The sequence below is a fragment of the Pleurodeles waltl genome, chromosome 6, assembly GCF_031143425.1.
Source record: "Pleurodeles waltl isolate 20211129_DDA chromosome 6, aPleWal1.hap1.20221129, whole genome shotgun sequence".
NCBI lineage: Eukaryota > Metazoa > Chordata > Amphibia > Caudata > Salamandridae > Pleurodeles > Pleurodeles waltl.
The window spans coordinates 8264825-8285773 of NC_090445.1; the positions used below are offsets into that span (position 1 = coordinate 8264825).

Below are 20949 nucleotides of genomic sequence, written 5' to 3' on the forward strand. Positions count from 1 at the left end.
TTGGACTTACTCTGTGCCGCCTAAGCCACCACTGAGTCCGGATGGGGAAGACCAGTTAGACATGCTGGGGCATTGTCTGGGTGCCTTGTATTTTTTGTCCACACGAGGCAGCACTGCTGTGACAGTAACAGGATTGTGCATCACTTTTAGGCCTTCTTCCCACAAGTAGCTGACCAGCGGAATAGAGTGCAAAGATTTTTGAAACGGCTCTTTAAAATCATAAAGAAAACAATCTGTCTGTTTTGATGGCATTGGCAAAGCGAAACGCTTACCTGCTCTTTCCAAGAGATTATGAAATCCTCCGATGTCGTCTTGAGGGGACTCCACCTTTGATTGTGAAGGAGAAGGAGAAGCAGGAATAATGTATTCATCCCATTCGGAATGAGTGTCAAGGAGCTCCCCTTCTTCGTGATCACCTTCGGACATGTCAGTGTCCTGAGGTAAGGTCATATCCGGCGTAGCCACATTTGTTAGAGGTAAAGAAGCCGGTCTCTGATGTGGAGTGGTAACCCCAGAGACGGGCAATGGAGGGGGTAGCTCCCCTTGAGGAGGAAAAGTAGTAAAGAGGTTGGAATATACGCCTCTTCTTGATATTGTTGGTCTCCTCCATAGAATTGAGAGTCATAGGTTTCATCAAATTCCTGATATTTGACGTTTAATGGAGATGGGATATGGGCTGCCCCAAATGGTCCCTCGTCATCCGAGTCTTCATCTCCCTCTAACAAGTGCACTGGTATGAGAGAGGTCACCTTACTAGGTGAGGTGTGCTTTGGGGTAAGTCTTTCACATGTTTTCTGATGTTTTTCCCTCGTCGACGACGTCGTCAACGGCGCAGACATAGTCTTCGTTGACGGTGGAGTCGTCGATGACCGACGCATGGAGATTTTGATTGACGACAGCCGTACCAAAGAGTCTACCGACGACAATGGTAAAGCAGATACCGTCATAACCGCCGTCGACGATGATGAGGTGTAGACGTTCGTCGACGAAGAGGTCATCCATGCCGCTCCCGTCGACGGTTGGGCACTCGTCGTCGACGATGTTGTCGTCAGAACGGTCGTCGACGGTGGAAGGGTGTAGGTCGTCGTTGGCGGTGAGAAGGCACTCACCGACGGTCTTGTCGACTATGAGTCCGTCGTTGACGGTACTTTTTTTGTAGAAGTAGATGAAGGCCTTTTGAAAGGCACAGAGGAAGGTACAGAGGATGACTTTATGCCTCTCAGAACTGCTGGCATGAACTCTCTCCCCTTTCCTGGAAGATTTTTGAGGTGAAGTAGATGGGCTGCGGCCCTTGTAAGAACCAGAGGCAGTCTTTTTGTGGGATTTTCTCGATTGTTGGGAGGGAGATCTTGTGTCTGATCTCGCCCTTTTTGATGACTTTTTAGATATTGAAGAGCCATCACTCTCAGAGTCAGAGACTGGATTCTCTGTATTTAAATTTTTGCAGCCAAATCAATAATCTGCTTTCTCTGTCCTTAACAGTCTGAGAGGAAAAGTTACGACAAACCTTATAGTCCTTGGCTGAGTGGTCTGGATAGAGGCAGTATATACAATCCTGATGAGGGTCTTCAGAATGTAGTCTCTTCCTACCACAAGTTTTGCAATTTCTGAATAAACCCTTCTTCTCTTTGTCAGACATGTTGAAGGTGTTATTCTAATCAGTTCAAAAAAATGTTTCACAGAGAAAAATATGTTGAAGCTGATCCAAAAGGTGTGAATAAATAGCAGAGCTCTGAGGAGACTCCCTAGCACGACATGCAGTAGAAAATCTGAGGTGCTGAAGCTTCTCTCAGGAGGATTCTAGAGGGTGGTGTCGTCTGATTGGTGGATGCTCAAGTTTGGTCCTTTTCCTAAAAATGACTCTGATAGACTGTTAAATTGAAGAGGCCTAGGGCCCTTTTGTTAATATATTTCAACACTACTTGTGTAATTTGTACCGGGGACTCCCATCTCTACGACGGGGAATAATTCAAGCATGTGAATCTATGAAAGTTCCAATACTGGAGTAAGGATACTTCTACGTGCAGCTTCCTCACCTTAGACTAGATGCCAAAGAAGAACCACCCCTAGGTGGAGGGTCTGTGGGGCAGACTCAGACTGAAACCTCTTGCAGAACCAAGAAGCAGACGGTATAATCACAATGAGGAAGAATCTGCGAAAGTCAGGAGATGCAGCCACAAGCTATACATAAGCTTGAAGGGTAAGGCCAAGCCCAACCTAAGGTCCCACTACGGCATCAGATTGATTTAATTTATTGTTTCGGTTAATTAAAACCATAACAATTATACAATTTACATGATAAAAAGGCATTTCACTATAATTTAAAATTCCTTTACAAGATTTTTTTTTTTTTTTTTTTAAACCAGGCATACACTGTAGTTTTACATTTTTAGCTGTCCCCAGACCTCCTAAATTCGAGAATCCAAAGGAAACAAGATGCTATAACAAGTCATTCAATTGGTTACCTGGGAATTTAGACCTTACTGTAAGAACCTATTAAATCTTCTAAAATATAAAACAAACTGATATGCTTGGATTAACTTAACCCCCAACGTCTAGTTGCACCTCTCATCTTAAAAAATCTTTAAACATGAGTCTTAAAAGAGCCTCTAGCATCTTGTGAGACTGATGTCTTAGCCCAATTGTCCCGAATGCAGTTGGTATTATCTCAGCATATACTGAAGGGTTTAAGAGTTATACTGCTTTAGTCATCCAAAAAGTACAAGATGCTTAGCTATAACAAATCATTCATTGTTTCCCTCAGAATTGAGATCATACCGAAAAAAACTATTAAATCTTCTAAAATATAAAAACCAACTAATATGTTTGGAATAACTTAACCCCCAACGCCTAATTGCACATCTCATCTTAAAAAATCTTAAAACATAAAACTTAAAAAAAGCCTATAATACCCTGTGAATTAGACTGATGTCTTAGTCCAATTGTCCAGAATGTAGTTGGTATTATCTCAGCATCTACTGAGGGGGTTAAAAATTATGCTGTTTTAATCATCCCTTACAGTCTGTCTGCAAACCTGGGCATCCCTTTTGTCGCAACGTTAATGTAAAAAACTTTGCAAACTTACAATTTACCTGAGAATCAAGCGGGCTACAACAGGCTACTATACCTCCTCCACAGGTCCAGAGTCCTCTGTCATTGAACATTCTCTCGAGAAGCCTCCTTCGAAGGTCTTGCAGACCTGGACAGATACAAATTATATGAGCGAGATCTTCCTTGAGGCATGTACAGTGCCTGCACTGCTGCAGACTTCCACTCCTTCATATGGGGCATTGGTGGAGGTTGGCAGGTTTCCTAGTCGCATTGCCATTAACTGGTGTTTCATTTGTGGCGCGTAAGGAGTAAAAAGATAAGCAGCTGGCTCTAGTTTAACAGTGCCTTATGATCATTCACATGTGTAAGAGGGCACTAAATTTACCAGCCTTGTTGACACCTCTTACCGATGCTGCCTCCTGCAGGTCTTCAGATGTAGTTGGCTAATAGATGACCGTAAATATTTATTATAAGCTGACTGCTGGTCACTTTCTAGATCCCGTCAAAGAGCGCGATTACATTTTTTTGGCTGCTTGACTAATTTTGTACTAAGTTTTTACAGCCCCTGCTTTTGCTGCCAGATCTTACCGAACTAGCCCGAATTCCAGGCAAGGATGACTGTGGAAATATGAAAACTCGCCTGAATACCTTGTACTGGATTTTGTCTATAAGGAGAGCATGCACAGCCACTCTAGCATAGGTTAGTGTAGGAAGCAGTCTGGAGGAGATGACAGTTAGCAGTGGACGGAATGAAGGGCCCTCTACCTGTTTAGCCAGGAGAGAAAAATCATAAATGAATGCTGAAGCTCTTTGTGCGATGTATTTCCTCTGGTGGCTAAGGGTGCCCTGAGCGTCTAGATCTACTCTAACTATTTGTAGTATGGCACCACTTCCAACAAGACGTTGTTTAAAGCCATCCTTGGAATGGAAACCTGCCTACATTCTACCTGCATTATTTTGGATTTGACACAGTAATTTCCTGTTGATTGGAATGAACGTAGTTGGCCAGAATATTTAAAGATCTTTGTAGACCGACATTAGTACAGCTAAACAGTACCAGATCATCCGCATACAGTAAATGTATCAACGAGATCCCTCCAAGCCAGGGAGGATGAACATTTCCCGCATCCAAAGCTGGGGAGAGGTCTGCCATGAACAGGTTAAACAGGTGCAGAGAAAGCACAAAGCCTTGTTTCAAACCAAGGATTGTGAAGATTTGCCTTGAGAGCCTCGTGCCATCTCAGATTTCTATTCGTACCCATGTGTCGGAGTATAAGGAGATTATTGCGTTCAAGAGGGTCGCTGGGAGACCCCATTAAGGTCCCACTATGGCATACTAACTGGGTTCAGAGGGAACATGTTTATAAAATCTTTTATAGATCTGATCACAACAGGGGACTTGAACAAAGACTGTAGATCCAGCAAGGCTAAAAGTCAGAAAGGGCAGACTAATATTTTTTTTACATTGCCTTACATTTTTCAGAGCTAAAGACAAAATAAACAAAAAACCTTCAACACATTTGTCTGTAAGAGGTCTGTGACTCAGACACCCCCATGAAGTTACATATTAGTCCCAGCACAAATGGATTTCATGAGTGGGGCCTTGATCAAGGAGCACGTGTGAAACATTAGGATCATAGCCCAAATTTCCCAGACCCAGTACTCCACTATATCTAGAATTTCCCCACGGAAGGTAAGCCTCTTCAAGGTAATCAGGTGGGTCTTCAGCTAGTTTACAGTGAAACCCAATGATGTACAGAAGTCTGCTGTCATCCAGAGGTGGTATGCATCTGACTGTGGTGTACCCACTTTAAGCAGCCAGTTGTCAATATTCGCCACTATAGCAACTCTTGACCCCCGAAGATAGACAACGACCACTGCCATCACTTTTGTTAACACCACAGGGGCACTGGATGGAAGCTCAAAAAGAAGCACAGTTAACTGAAATTGCTCGAGGCCCACCTTGAACCACAGGTATCTCCTATAGGACTGCAGGATGGGAATATGAACACATATAGCAAGTCCAAGGACAATATCCAGTTGCCCAGGTCCAGAGCAAATAGGATCTGGCCCAATATGAGCATTCCAAAATTGTCCTTCTGCAGGAAGGGAGCTGGAGGTGTACAGGAATTTCTAACGCAACCTCTTTGAAGGCCTTGACCTGCAGCGGGATAGAGAACTGCATGGGGAAATCATCATGCATCAGAATCAGCAGAGGAATCGGCTCTGCAACCGAATGTGTGTGACATAAATCTTGATGCCCTTGAGCCTTCTCCTTAGAGTTGGAGTGGCAGGATGGAGATGGGTCCTGCTTCACTTTATGCTTGCGTTTGAACTCTGACTTACCAAAGGACCTTGAGAAGGAAGCAGAATGGCCCTGTAACTTGGAAAGAGGTATACACAAAGGCCACAGCTTCGTCTTGTATTCAGTGACATACAGCTTTATTTTCAGGTCTCAAAGCTCCTTTGATAGCTTTTATCACATGACTTGTGATTCATTTCCTGAGCCCAGACACACCTCATACTGGCCTGTGACCTCCATCTGCTTCCCAAAATCATGGTATGGCTTGAATCATGTCATTTTCAGTGGGGCCATCATTCCCTAGCACACTGTGAAGAAGTCTGGAAGTCATCAGAAAAAAGACAAATTTGGGAGTGGAGTTCGGGATCAGAGTCAGAAAGCACAAAGAAAGGAAGTGACATCAGCAAGCAGCACTGATGCTTATATCTGGCTCCACTCAGTCACTTCCAGGGCAATACTGACATAATGCAGAGATGCACAATGCCACCTAGCAGCAAGTAGGAACACTACTACAACAAATCTCTGGATGAAGACTGTCACCTGGGGAATATTCTAAGGTGAAGACTCTGTGATTAGTGGTAGGCAACCAAATGAAAATGTCACTCAGTAAGCATCTGTTGTGCTGCAGACTCACATGTTGTCCACACCCTTCCCAGCTAGTGCTGGGTCAGGATGTGTGCAAGTGTTTTTTTTCTTCGAAGAGTCTTTCAAATCACAAGGTAGTGGAATGAGTCTGCTTGCTGGTAAAGTGCAAATCCTTTGATTCATTGTTAGATTGTTTTCCTGCACAAGGATGGGTGAAGATGGACTGTGAAGCAAAACAATGTACAGAGAGATGACCATGCAAAGAAAGAGGAACAAAAAGATAGAAAGATGCCTGAACCGGCTACAGGCATCCAGGGAGGTGGATGGGTGCATGTGAATCTACAATGCTACATGCTACGAAAGAAAGCTTACTTGATAACTAACACTGTCCATTCATGGCATGTGTGGCTGTAGATACCTATGCTGTGCACAGACCCTAAAGCAGTCCTCCCAGAAAAGCCGTGGCTAGTCTGGGGAAGTTGCAGTAGATTGAAAAAGTGTACTGAGAACTGCCGGGCCAACACTGGCTTTCTGGCAAACCAGCACATCCACACAATGTTGTGAAGAAGTATGTGGTTTGGCCCAGGTAGCTGCTTTACAGATATCAGCTGTAGGGAAGTTCCCAAGAAAGACCAATGAGGCTCCTTTTTCACAAGTGGAGTGGGCTCTGGGAGGAATGGGCAAGGTCTTTCTTGCTTTAACACAGAATGTCTGGATGCATTTTAGAATCCATTTTGCAATGCCTGACTAGGATAAGGCCTTTCCTTTGTGGGTCTCAGAGGAAGCAACAAAGAGCTGTTGCATCTTTCTAAAGGCTTTAGTTCTGTCAATATAGTACCTGAGAGCTTGATTAACATCTAAAGTATGGAGAGCCTGATCCTCAACAGAGGGCCTGATTTAGAGTTTGGTGAGCGGGTTACTCTGTCACAAATGTGACAGATATCCTGTCAACGTTATTACGATTCCGATAGGATATAATGGGATTATAATACGGCGGATGGGATATCCGTCACATTTGCGATGGAGTAACCCCATCCGCCAAAGTCAGGCCCAGAGTTAGGTCGAGGGAAAAAACTGGAAATTCAGTAGATTTATTAAGTTGGAACTGTGAGACCATGTTAGGGAGAAATCTGGAGTTGGTGCGGAGGACAACCCAAGCCCTGGGTATCTGGAAGAAAGGCTCTTCCAAGGTTAGCGCCCAAAGCTCACTGACATGCCTAAGTGAAGTAATGGCGACCAGAAATGATACCTTCCAAGAGAGAAACTGAAGGGACAGGAGCGGAGGGGTCCAAACGCAGGGCCCATCAGCAAGTGAGTCTTGCCAATACAATGTTGTGGTTCCATGTGGGGCGGGTGGGACCAGAGAGGAATGACTCTTTTGAGACCCTCCATAAAAGGAATTCTGAAATGGAAATGCTAAAGATAGACTGCTACGGCAGCTATGTGTAGTTGAATGGATGTCACGAGCTCGAGTGGCTCCTCCTTCTCAGTTATACTGCATTTGGGCATTGAGTCCTTGGTTAGTTTGTTCTCCCGGAGGTAGCTGAGAGTATAGGAGAAGTATACAGAAAGATGTCCAAGCAAGAATATGTACAACTGTAGAAATATATTATATAATTATAAGGTAACTGAAATGACCACAGGTGTCTGGGGAGGAGGGAGAGTGCATGTTAATCTACAACACTACATGCCACGAGACGATGTCTACTGGGTAGGTAACATTTTCCGTCCAATGGCATGTGTGGCTGTAGGTACACATGCTCTGCATAGACTATAAAGTAGTCTCTTCATAAAGCAGTGACTAACCTGTGGGAGTTGCAGTTTTCTGGAAAGGTGTTCTTAGGACAACCTGTCCTACATAGGCTTGATGTTGTGCTAGTATATCTACACAGTAATGCTTTGTGAAGGTATGCGGTGTAGACCAAGTGTCTTTACAAATGTCAACTAAAAGAACGTTTCCCAAGAACGCCATAGTGGCACCTTTTTTTCTAGTGGAATGTGCTCTAGGAGTTAATGGCAAATGTCTTTTTGCTTTAGCATAGCAAGTTGATATTCACTTAATTATCCACCTAGCTATGCTATTTTTTTAGATTGAATTACCCCTATGTGGTTCTGAAAAAGCTACAAAAAGCAGTTTCGTTTTCGTAAATTCTGGAGTCCTGTCAATGTTATATGAGTCCCCTTTCGACATCTGAAGTGTGGAGCGCTCTTTCTGCCACTGACTGAGGCTGTAGAAAGAAAACCAACAACTCCATGGATCACAGTGTCTTTGTGAATTTGAAAGAAAGGTTCTCCTAAATGTAATGCCTGGAGCTCACCAAGTGATGTAATAGCAACTAAAAAAGCCTTTTTCCAAGAAAGGAACTGATTAGGACATGAATGAAGCGGCTCAAAATGGAGGGCCCCTGAGCCTAATGAGTACTATATTAAGATTCCAGGAAGGGACCGGGGGTAGTCTAGGTGGGATTACTCTTAAATCCTTCCATGAAGGATTTAATAACTGGGATTCTGAACAAAGAAGTGTGTTGTCTGTTTTGTAAATACGTAGTTCTGGCTGCAAGATGTAATCAGATTGAAGTGTAAACCAAGTTTGCTTTTTGCAAGTGAAGCACATAGCAAACAATATCTTGGACAGATGCTTTAATGGGGTCAGTGTTTTTGGATTGGCGGTAGCAAACAAAACATTTCCATTTCACTGTGTAACATACTCTAGTTGTTGGCCTATGAGCTTCCTTAAGAATCACCATATACTCAGAAGGTATCTGGAAGTAACTAAACTCTGACTACAGGAGCTATATCGCAAGGTTGAGTGACTTGGGGTCTCGATGCCTGATTTGTCCTTGGTACTGTGAAAGAAGGTCTGGGCTGTTGGGGAGCTTCTTGTGGGGAACCTGCAAGAGGTCCACAAGTGTTGTGAGCCAAGGATGACGTGCCCTGTTGTGAACCATGGCTGACGTACCCAAGTGGGAGCTAACAGGAGATCATGGTGAGAGATGCCTGCCTGAGTTTCCGAACCGGAAATGGAATGAGAGGGAGAGGTGGAAAAGCGTAAGCAAATGCCCATGACCAGTCCATCCAAAGAGCGTGCCCTTGGACAGAGTGTGAGGGTACCTGGATGTGAAACTTGGGCATTGTGCATGGTCTACTGTGGTGAAAAGGTCTATTTGAGGAGTTCCCCACTTTTGGAAGTATTTTTGAAGGGCTTGGGGGTGGAGTTTCTATTCATGGACTTGTTGATGCCTCCTGCTGAGCAGGTCCGCAAACTTATTATTTATTCCTGGGAGATACTCTGCCAGTAGTTGAATGTGGTGGTGATGAGCCTACCTCCATACTGGATGGACAAGTTGTGAGAACTGGAACGACTGTGTGTCCCCGTTTGTGTAGATAATACACTGCTGTCATTTTGTCTGTTCGGACTAAGACAACTTTGTGCGACAGGTGAGGAAGGAAAGCTCTGAGGGCTAGAAATACCACTTGAAGCTCCAGATAATTGATGTGCATGGATTGGTGACTGAGATCCCAGATGCCTTGGACTGTGAAGTCCTGAAGATGTGCGCCCCAAACTGGCAGGGATGCATCCGTGGTCAGAATGAGCATAGGCACAGGGCCTCGAAAAGGCCGCCTTTTTAACAGGTTGGTGGAGTTCCACCATTGCAGAGAATGGTAAGTTTGGCATTCCAACAACACTAGATCCTGAAGGTGACCCTGCGACTGAGACCACTGACGAGACAGACACTGCTGTAGTAGACGCATGGGGAGTCTGGCATGAGCGACTGGCAATACATGATGCCATCATCCCTAAGAGACGCATGACAACCCTGACTGTGTAAGTGTGATTCTCCTGAAACTAAGGCAGAAGATGCTGGAAAATGTGAATGAGGACTGGAATGAGGTATGCTATCCCCAGCTCCGCATTGAGAATGTCTCCTAGATATGGTTGGATTTGAAGAGGTTGTAGGTGGGATTTGAGAAAGTTGATTGTGAACCCCAATTTATGAAAAAGGTTTACTGTGGTTGGAGTGTGGCATTGACACTGACGTAGTGTGCTGGCTTTGATGAGCCAGTTGTCTAGGTAAGGTAATGCATGTATTTTGTCTTCTGAGATGTGCTGCGACAACGGCTGGCACTCAGAAAATACCCTGGGAGCAGATGTGACTCCAAAAGAAAGAACTTTGAACTGATAATGTTTTCCTACCGACAACAAATCTTAGATATTTGTGGTGTGCAGGGTGTATAGGGATGTGGCAGTAGGCGTCTTTCAGATCTAGAGCTGTCATGAGGTCGCCTTGCTGAAGGAGTGAAATAACATCCTGAAGAGTAACCATGTGAAAGTGTTCTGAGAGAATGTAGTGGTTTAGGGGTCTGAGATCCAGTATCGGTCTGAGTGACCCACCGTTTTCGGGGATGAGGACATATAGGGAGTATACTCCTGTTCCCTGATACTGTAAAGGGGCAGGCTCTACGGCCCCTTTGAGGAGTAGAGACTGCACTTCTTTTACAGGGGCAAGATGTACGTGCGATAACATGCATGTGCGAGGAGCAATGTTTGGGTTGTGGAAGTAAGCTCCAGACAATAACCATGTTGGGTAATGGAGAGGACCCATAGGTCCGAAGTTATGTCTGTCCATTGCATGTGATAATACTGAAGGCAGCCCACTATGTGTGTGGTGTGGGGTGGGGTTTAGGGAGAGGTAAATAGTCAGTGTTTTCCTAATGAGGGTGAGCCAAGGGTGGAATTGCTCTTTCCCCTATCTCTGAAATTGTAGTCTCTATATGTCCCTCTGAAAGAACCTCAAGAGTAAGAGGTTGCTAATGTTCTTTAACCGCCTCTGTACCTTGGGCGACAAAAAAAACCTGTGTGTTTGGGACTGAAGAGTCCCCCGTGGCCTTTGTGGTGTCTGTATCTTTCTTTAATTTCTCAAGTGTGGAGTCAACTTGAGGGCCAAAGAGAAGCTCCTTGTCAAAGGGCTTGTTAAGCACTGCTTGTTGAACTTCTTGCTTGAAGCCAGAGCATCTAAGCCATGCATGCCTCCTCAATAAGATGCTGGTATTTATCCCACGTGCAGCTGTATCGGAAGCATCTAATGCACACAGGATTGTATTGTTCTCAATTGTTTGCCCCTCTGAAACAAACTGCTGGCCACGCTTTCGGTACTCATCTGGGAGATACTGGAGGAGCTACTCCATCTCATTCCAGTGAGCCCGGTCGTACCTAGAGGGCAAGGCCTGAGAACTGGCAATGCGCCAATGGTTTGTCGCTTGTGCGGCCACTCTCATGCCTGCCACATCAAGCCTCTTGCTTTCTTTTTCTGGTGGAGGAGAGTCCCCAGTAGCCTTGCTGTTAGCCCTCTTTCTGGCGGTGGTAGCCACTATTGAATTTGGTAGGGCCTGAGACCTGATGAATAGTGGGTCGGAAGGAGCAGGGTTGTATTTCTTGACCACCCTGGGTGTTATACTTCTAGAGCAGACAGGCTCTTTAAAGATATCATCTCTGTAACGAAGTATCCCTGGGAGCGTAGGGAGACACTGAATGGCTCTGTGGGTGGTGTAGAGGGTAACAAACAAAAAGGTTCTGCTTTACTGGGTCTTTATGGAGCTGCACAATGTGATACGTGGCTGCCCTAGCAATGACCTGTTGGTAGCTAGTAATATCCTCTGGAGGAGAGAGACGTTCAGGATACAAATCTGGATCCGTGTTAACAATAGGATTTGGATCATAAGAGTCCCAAGGGTCAGGGTCTTAATGTGTGTCCCCTAAGTATTCCCCTACAAACAAAGCTGAACCATGAGGGAGTGAGATATCCTGCAGTAGGAGAGGCAGGAGAATGAGGAGAAGGAGGTGGAGGGAAAGTGGGGGTGGTGAATATGTTGATTCAGGTGGAGGAAGAGGACGAGGTAAAGGCTTGGTTGAAGAAGTGGTGTCCTTATCCTTTAAACTCTTTTTCAGAGGTGGTGAGGTGTCCAATGCCTCCTGAAAAGTCAGCTTCCGATTAAAAAGCAACAGAGGGAGAAGCAACAATACATTCTGTCCCTTCTTGAACACAAAACCTGTGCTGTTTAGCGTTCATGGTTTCTAGTATCGGCTCAATAGGAGACGGTGTAGAGGACAACTGACTAGAACCCAACTGCTCCAAAGGAGTAGTGTCTCGAGTTTTTGATACCAATGATTTTGGTCGGTGGACCTTTTTCGATGCCTTAACTAATTCCGGGTGGCTGCGACTCAGAGCCGATACGGTCGGTGCAGAGTGTTTGGTGTTAAACATTTGGACCGAAATGGAAGAGGTCGATACTGAAGACGCAGCAGTAGCCTTTGTTCTTTTCGGTGCTGAGCCTATGGGCGGGGCAGCCGAAATGTCCTTCAGAGATCGACCATGGCCTGGTGGCAGTGGTGGTCCAGTGACCTCAGTTGGGACTTTTAATAAGTCTTAGTGGGAGCAAGATGGGCCACAGTACTCACTCGCTACGCCAACGTTACCTCATGGCTCTCCATGTTGGACTGAACGTCAGAGTCCAAATCCTGAATGGAGGCTGCCTCCTCCTGTTCGGGCTCCTCATGCACGGGTTCTTCCCCAAAGATGTCCAGGGTGTCTTCTGGGGATTTATGTGCTATCTCCAACCTGCGCACACTTCGGTCTTGAAGGGTCTTCTTCGATCTGAATGATCGGCACACATCGCAGGTAGTCTCCTGGTGATCTGGTGAGAGGCACGAGTTATACACTTGGTGATGGTCGATGTGGGGGAACTTGGAGTGGCACAGAGGGCATAAACGAAACGGTGTCCATTCCATCAGTTCAGCATTATCTTCAGTGCTGCGTGAAGGTAGGCTCGAGGCCGGAAGAGGGCCAAAGGGCGGCAGTCGGCACTGGACCCAACGAGCTGCAAAGTACGATCGCAGGATGGAAAACGCAATTGAAATAGTACCGGAGAAACGGAAAGAAAGTCTCAGACCGGAGAAAGTTGAAGACTAAGCGAATAAATACACATCCAAACCAGACAGCAGAGAGAAAATAATTTAACAAAGGACTCGATGCCCATCCATACAGCATTGTCAATGAATTAGGTGTGGATACTAAGAGAAGAAATACAAGTATTTTGTGTTGTTTTGTGGAGGTTAAGAGGTTGATTGTAGGTTCCCAACCATCACTAAATATACTGAAGTATTATGGGATTGATCCCCATTCGTACATCTGTTGAGCAATTCCATAAAGTGATAAGGGAAACGTACTGGAGACTCTGCCGGAGGTGCAGGACTGGTGTCTCCAGGTCAGTCTTTTTAAGACATAGGGCACATTTTAATTTCCCTTGATATGGTTACATCAAAAGTGAGTTTTCTCTTCTTAGCTTGCACTGCACCAGGCTCTGCTGATGGGGACATGCAAATATTAGCAGTGTGTGAGGTTGAATGTATATTTTTTTCTAGCTCACATCAAGCTATTCTAGCAGTTCTAGGAAGAGTGTCTGTTCGCTCCGTGTCAACACTTATGTCACTGTCAAAGCTGGCTTCAGAGGCAATATTGGTGCTAACGAAGCTGCTTTGCTGCCTTGAGGGCAAGATGGTGTCCCTGGTCATTGAGGCTTAGGCTCTGTTGTCGTGGCCTTTCTGAAGCAGATGCAGCCGGACCTCGGGGTCAGAGGTTGGTGCCAACTGTCAATACCTTTTGAGGTCGAAACCCAAAGGGAGGACCCTCGAATTAGGTAGGCATCTTGGGTTCAGTTTATGTCCTACGTGTGGGTACCCTTGGCTGCGTGGAGACTGCTGATCTCAAAAGTCTGAGTCTACTGAGTACGGATACCAGATGACCCATTCCACTCTCCGGTGGAGTACCTGCCCTTGACGTCTTTGGCACCAAAAGTGGTAGATGGCTCAGAAGAGCTTCCGCGCTCTATTTTATGATGCACTTGCCAATGTAACCTCAAGCAGCGTATAGTTATTATATGTAAATGCATGGCAGGTTGAACTGTTTGATTCCTCAAGATCCCTGGGTAGACAGAGGTTACCGACTCTCAACTGGTTTGCCAAGGTAGTTTGACTATTGCAGTTCGGAAAAAATAGGAAAAGCATGTGCTGAATCAACCACTCCACTCCAACGTGAGTTATTCTTACACAACCTGTAGGAAGTTGTCTCTGTATGTACTATTTCAAAGTAAGAAATAGCATGCACAGCGTCCAAGGGTTCCCCTTAGAAGTAAGATAGTGGCACAAAAGAGATAATTCTAATGCTCTATTTTTTGGTAGTGTGGTCGAGCAGTAGGCTTATCAGAGGGTAGTGTTAAGCATTTGTTGTACACACGCAATAAAGGCAATAAATGAGGAACACACACTCAAAGACAATTCTAGGCCAATAGGTTTTTATATGGAAATATATATTTTCTTAGTTTATTTTAAGAACCACAGGTTCAAGGTTTACAATCAATACTTCAAATGAAAGTTACTTCACTTAGGTATCATAGGAACTTTGAATCAGCAAAATAGCATGTACAGTTTTGGCAAAAATAGCAATAAGCTATTTTAAAACTAGACAGTGCAAATTTCAACAGTTCCTGGGGGAGGTAAGTATTTGTTAGTTTTGTAGGTAAGTAAACCACCTACAGGCTTCAAAGTTGGGTCCCAAGTAGCCCACGTTGGGGGTTCAGGGCAACCCCAAAGTTACCACACCAGCAGCTCAGGGCGGTCAGGTGCAGAGGTCAAAGTGGTGCCCAAAACGCATAGGCTTCAATGGAGAAGGGGGTGCCCTGGTTCCAGTCTGCCAGCAGGTAGGTACCCGCGACTTCGGAGGGCAGACCAGGGGGGTTTTGTAGGGCACCAACGGGGGACACAAGACAGCACAAAAAGTACACCCTCAGCGGCATGGGGCGGCCGGGTGCAGAGTGCAAACAGGCGTCAGGTTTGCAATAGGTTTCAATGGGAGACCCAGGGGTCTCTTCATCAAAGCAGGCAGGCAAGGGGGGGGCTCCTCGGGGTAGCCACCACCTGGGCAAGGGAGAGGGCCACCTGTGGGTCGCTCCTGCACTGGAGGTCGGATCCTTCAGGTCCTGGGGGCTGCGGGAGCAGTGTCTTTACCAGGCGTCGGGTTCTTGGAAGAAGGCAGTCGCGGTCAGGGGGAGCCTCTAGATTCTGGATTCCCTCTGCAGGCGTCGCTGAGGGGTTTTCTGGGGGGGGGGGGTTCAACTCTGGCTACTCACAGGGTCGCAGTCTCCTGGGAGTCCTCCCTGTAGTGTTGTTTCTCCGCAGGTCGAGTCGGGGGCGTCGGGTGCAGAGTGGAAAGTCTCACGCTTCCGGCGGGAAACGTGGAGTCCTTTTAAAGTTGTTTCTTTGTTGCAAGTTTTGGTTTCTTTGGAACAGGGCCGCTGTCCTCTGGAGTTCTTGGTCCTTTTAGATGCAGGGTAGTCCTCTGAGGCTTCAGAGGTCGCTGGACCCTGGGGGACGCGTCACTGTTGCAGTTTTTCTTGAAGTGGGGAGACAGGCCGGTAGGGCTGGGGCCAAAGCAGTTGGTGTCTCCGTCTTCTCTGCAGGGCTTCAGGTCAGCAGTCCTTCTTCGTCTTCAGGTTGCAGGAATCTAGTTTCTTAGGTTCTGGGGAACCCCTAAATACTGAATTTAGGGGTGTGTTTAGGTCTGGGAGGGCAGTAGCCAATGGCTACTGTCCTTGAGGGTGGCTACACCCTCCTTGTGCCTCCTCCCTGAGGTCCCTCCTCATCCAATTATTCATCACCCTCCAAAAGATGTACTGGCATCAGAGGGGTTACTTTACTAGGCGAAGTACGCTGTGGAGTAAGTTTTTCCTGACTTCAACATTGTTTTTCCCTCGTCGACGAGCAGCTATAGCCTTTATCGACAGTGGAGTCGTCGACAACAAATGCATGGAGATTTTAATCATCGACAGATCTAACGTGGAAGCTACCATCGACAAGGTCGTGGAAGATGACGATGGCAATGAGGACAAAATTATTACTGCTGTCGACGATGACAACGTGTAGGTTCTCGTCGCCTTTCAGAGCTGCTGGCCTGACCTCTTTCCCCTTTTGTGGAGAATTTATGAGGCGAAGTGGAAGGGCTGCGGCCTTTATAAGACGCTGAGGTGGTACTTTTGTGAGCCTTTCTTGGCTGCTCTGATGAAGATCTTGAGTGAGATCTAGCTCTCTTAAATGAATTTCTGGACGACGTTGAGGAGTCATCGCTGTCTGAATCAGAGACTGGGTTGTCTCTAGATTTTAGTTTCTGCAGCTATATTAATAATCTGCCTTCTCTATCCTTCAGAAGAGAAGAGAAGGTGCGACATACCTTGCAAGTCCTTAGACGAGTGGTCCTGGTAAAGGCAGTACATGCAGTCCAGATGAGGGTCTTCAGAGTGTAATCTCTTTTTCCCACACGTCTTGCAGGACCTGAACAAACTTCTTTTCCTTGTCAGACATGCTGTAGGTGGTGGATTCTGAAGTTTGGTCCCTTTTCTTAAAATGACTCTGAAGTATTAAATTAAGAGGCCTAAGGGCCCTTAGGTTTAAATCTATGGTAACACTGCTTGGTTTAATGTACTGGGGGCTCCCATCTCGACGACGGGGAATGATTCAAGCATGTGAATCTACGGAAGTTCCAATACTGGAGTTATAAGAGTTTACTGTTGAGGCAGGAAATCCAGCCTGCAGGATAATGTAAGGTGGGTGTACCACACAAACTTAACACATTCAGGCACCACGATCAGGCGAGAGCTGGTACCACAGGAAAGATACATTTGAAGCTGATGACCAGTGGAATAAGCAGGATCTACAAGAGTAGGAAACCATCTAGATGGAGAAAACACCAGCTGAAAAAAATACTGAGGAGCCCAAGAACAATAAGCCATAGGGAGTGTCCAATCATCTCGAGCTGGGGAAAGAGAGACTACGGTTGAGGAAGTCAACAGGCACGTTAGAAGAGAGGCCTGCACAAAGGAGGAGCCACTCAGACTTCCACTTTGCTTTCACTCTATACTCTGCTACAGACCCGGCCAGTGCAGGCATCCCATCACTCTTAAGAAAGGCTGTTTGTTCCTAAGTGTGTTGGCCAAGTCACTGCTTGGAAAGCGAGCTCCCGAGTCTCTGTATATTTGGCAAACACATCACTTGATCAAAGGGCCCTTACATTTGGACAAAACTGACACCACCAGCTCTGTGGAACACAAAAGGTATCCCAAACCCCATAAAGTTGTGAGGATCTCTCTTTGATAATGAGATCTACCTCACTGTTATATGTGAATAAAGAGCCTTTCAGCATTGCATCTTGAGAAGGGATACGTGGGACATAAGAGTCTTGTTTAGAACGGTGTATTCTGGGCAGAGCCTTAGAGAGGCACTGACAGATGCACCATTACATGATGCCTCAGCACTAAAACTTTGGTGTAGGAGCTTCCTCTTTTCCAAGGAAAGCAGACAGAGACCTAAGCATCAGAGAAGTAGAATTCTTTGTGAAGCAAAGAGCAGCATAGGCCCTGCTTTCTTCTAGCTCAAGAATGGCGGCTGATGTGTTTAATCCTCTTCTGCTGGACGTGAAACAATACTCTAGGCAGCTGAAAGGCACAGAACGGACTTGCTGAGGCAAACCACGGTCTGAATTTGGCTGGTAAATGGATATTCCTTGGCTACTATTATAGCAGTATTTCTTATGGTTATACTTCAAGTAAAGATAAGACTTTTTCATACAGTTGCAGAATTTAGTGCATTTGTATCACATTGTCAGTATAAATGATGCTGTACCTCAGGGACATCTAAAGCATGTTGGGGGCCCCACGACAAACAATTTTGGGCCCCCTGCTCAGAACAACTCTGAATTCATTTTCGATTTTCAGCTCATTCAAGCCCTCAGCATCTATGGTCTGAACATTGACAATCTTCTTGGTTGGCTCCCACACCTTTAAAGGACCCCAGTCCTTCAGGGGAGCCCCATTCAGTGCAAAGCCTTTGAATATTTATGGATATTGGAGACCTGAGAGCCCCTCACTCACTGTGCAGGGAGGCGCATCATTTTTGCATTATGCTCCTGTCTGACACTGTTCTGAAAGCTTAATGATGGGGCCCGAGAAAGGTGGGGGCCCGGGGCCAGAATCCACTTTTCTTATGCCTTAAAATGTCTGTGATACACCCAACTTGGAAAAGTACATCACTACACTGAGTAGGGCTCAGTCACTGCTTGCTTTACGGGAAAGACAATTTTGTGGCAGGAATCTCAAACAATCAGACAGTCTTGAACTTTGGTGTTGCCTTTAGGGTCTCTAGATGATGCTATCAATATTGAGGGTCTCTTGGTGTTACGATTAGGTTGAGTCTTTGGTGGTTTGGTGTTAGCATCAGGGTCTGGGAGTTTTGTTGTCGGTATAAGGATCTCTGGGTTTTGGTAACAAGGTCTCTAGGTGGTTACAACTGCAGACCTTCGGATCAGTGTATTTGATGCCAGTAACTTTGGCTGTTTGGGTCAGAGTCTTTGGGTACTGATATCAGTAACTTTAACTGTGGGCACCTGTGTCTTTTGGTGAGAGTGTCAAGAGTTCCTAGGAGTTAGTGCTGATGCTAGGGTGTCTGTGTCTTGGTGCCAGGATCTCTGGGAGTTGGCGTCAGCATCTCCGCGAAATGGTGTACAGGTCATTTGATTCTAGCAACAGTGTTGCTGAGTTAAGACATTGATATCAGCGTCTCTGGGTGTTGTTGTCACAGTCTTGGGGTGATTGTGATAAGGGTCTAAGTGCCAATGTTAAGGTATCATGTTTTTAGTCTCAGTATCTTGGGTACTTGGGGTCTCAGGGTCTTTTGGTGTTTGCAGTACGAGCCTCTGGATGTTGGTATTGGGGTTTCTGGTTATTAGAGTCCGTGTTTCGGGGTGTTGATGCTGATATTCGTGTATCTGTGTCTTGATGTCAGGTTCGCTTGGTATTGGAGTTGATATTGAGGTGTCTGAGTCTTCGTCTCTAGGTACAGGTGTCGAAACCTCTGGGCACAGGTGTCGAAACCTCTGTGCGTTGGTGGTAAGTGTACCTTTGAAGAAATCCTCCAGTGTGCCTCTGACAGCAACATAGGATAGCCCTAACTTTCCTTCACCCCCCAATATGCACATGAATGGCACTGGTCTGACACTGCTCTCCTAGATGCACCAATAAAGCTCATCATGACAGCTCACTGCAGGCTTCTACTCACCAGGATCTCATCCTGCACAGGGTAACCATAGCAACAGCAGCACAGCATAGAGGCAGGAGAAAAAGAGGGCGAGAAAGAGAGAGAGAGAGAGAGATGGGGGAGCACAAGAGAGGACACATGTTACCTAGTGAGCGGGAGCAGAACAAGCCATGGAGAGTCAGGAAAGAATCTCACTAAAAAGCATTGTCACCCCCCCCCCCCCCCCCCCAACCTCCTCTCATGTCGGGCCCAGATCTATAGGGGTCTGTGATCTTTAGTTAGTCAGTCGAACAGAATTTATCCAATGGGAGAACCCTTACAAGCCAAGATTAGGTACACTGCTGGTACACACTGCCTACATCGCACGAGGACCAGAGGCCCACAACTGCATAGGAAGGGAGTGTCTGTTGATTACCATGTACCACAGTGTGATTTTACAACTAATAATTAGATGCAACATATATTCTGTTTGGCAAGTTCCTCCATGACCAATAGTTTTGCTGTTGGCTCTCACTAGATATGTTTTTTTCAGGCATCCTTTAACAATGTCACAAACTGTTCATCCTAAAAAACTGCTGTAACATGTTGTACTTCACGTCTGACCAAGAGGCCTCCTCTTTGGTCATTTAGTGATCAACTTAAGGGATTCAGGGCTGATGACAGAGCAGTGCAGCTGCTTGCCAAATGAAACCATATCTCTATGCTGAGAAGACCAAACATTACAGCAAGCTCTAGCCACTCTGATTGTGGGGTTACTGAGGAGTACACTGAGTGTCACCCAATTGCTGCAAAGATTTTGAGAAGTCACTGGATGGTGACAGTCTTCAGGTAACACCAATTTAAGATAGATTTGGAGTAGCACCAGTCTAGAGGTGCTGTTACAAGAAACCATTTGGAGGGTTGGGGACATGTCCTGCATGAATCTACAACCTGACCAACTGTGGCATGGTCATTACTAGCAAGGCTGCATGAACAATCCAGGCATGGCTCCACAGCCAACCATGGCACTGCTCCACAACTAGTACTGGCATGACTCCCTGACCACTGAACCACGGACATAAAATACAGGCTGCCTTGAAGCCCAGCAGAGCGACAATCTTAGTCATATTCCACTGGAGCAGGAGTGCTTTTGGATCAATTCGGTGCCATTTTGTACAAACAAGAGGGAATACAAATATGGAATTGGGCCAGTTAAGGAGCTGCTCTGCCCTTTGTGACCGAGTGGTGGTAGTTTTGGAAATAGTGTTTTCTTATGAGGTGTCTTCCGCCTACTGGAACCATAGTCTTGTCTCCGGGTTTTGGCAGTTTCTAAAGGATGATGTTAAAGTCAGGTTCTCCTAAGCGGTATGGCTGGAAATGGATGGAGAAGAGGGAAAGGTACAGGAGCAGGAAGACTAGCAGCTTCTGAAGGAGGGAAGGTAGTTGCTAAAGGGGACACAAGAAGGAGCACAGCCTATCAATGCCAGAAGCAGCTGCAATGAGAGACATGATTGCTGCATGAGGACGGCATACCCTAGCATCATTCTGTCTTATTCCACAGATTCTCTTTCACACTGAGGAGTGGCAGGGTTCTCCTTTCATGTGAATATTCAGCATCCCACTCAATAACCAGAATTCCTCCCTGTGTCAGTGGCGTATGTCACAGCTTCTTGCCAGCTGCACTCTAATATTAGCCCAAATTAACAAGTTACCTACCTCTGGTAACGCTATTTCTGGTGGGTACTCTTTTTAACTGTAGATTCCTCCCCCGAGAAATATCCCCGTCAAACTAAACAGGTTCCGGAGATTTTTCAGAGCAGTGCTCAGGTGCCGTTAGGTGGTGTCATGAGGCTCTGCGTTGGCTCCACTATACCCGGATATGATGGAGTGGAGC

General features: G+C 46.0%; 1 protein-coding gene across 6 annotated transcripts in view; it reads right to left on the reverse strand.

Annotated features, from left to right (window-relative positions):
• DNM1 (dynamin 1) overlaps window positions 1–20949 on the reverse strand; it is a 714309-nt gene that overhangs the window by 271379 nt on the left and 421981 nt on the right. For 3 of the 6 annotated variants that reach the window (XM_069236984.1, XM_069236980.1, XM_069236986.1), the window contains exon 14: window positions 19098–19109. The exons of the other annotated variants lie outside the window; for them this stretch is intronic. In XM_069236984.1, coding sequence (XP_069093085.1) covers window positions 19098–19109 — 12 coding nt within the window. The remainder of the gene's footprint in view (window positions 1–19097; window positions 19110–20949) is intronic. 6 annotated transcript variants of the gene reach the window in all.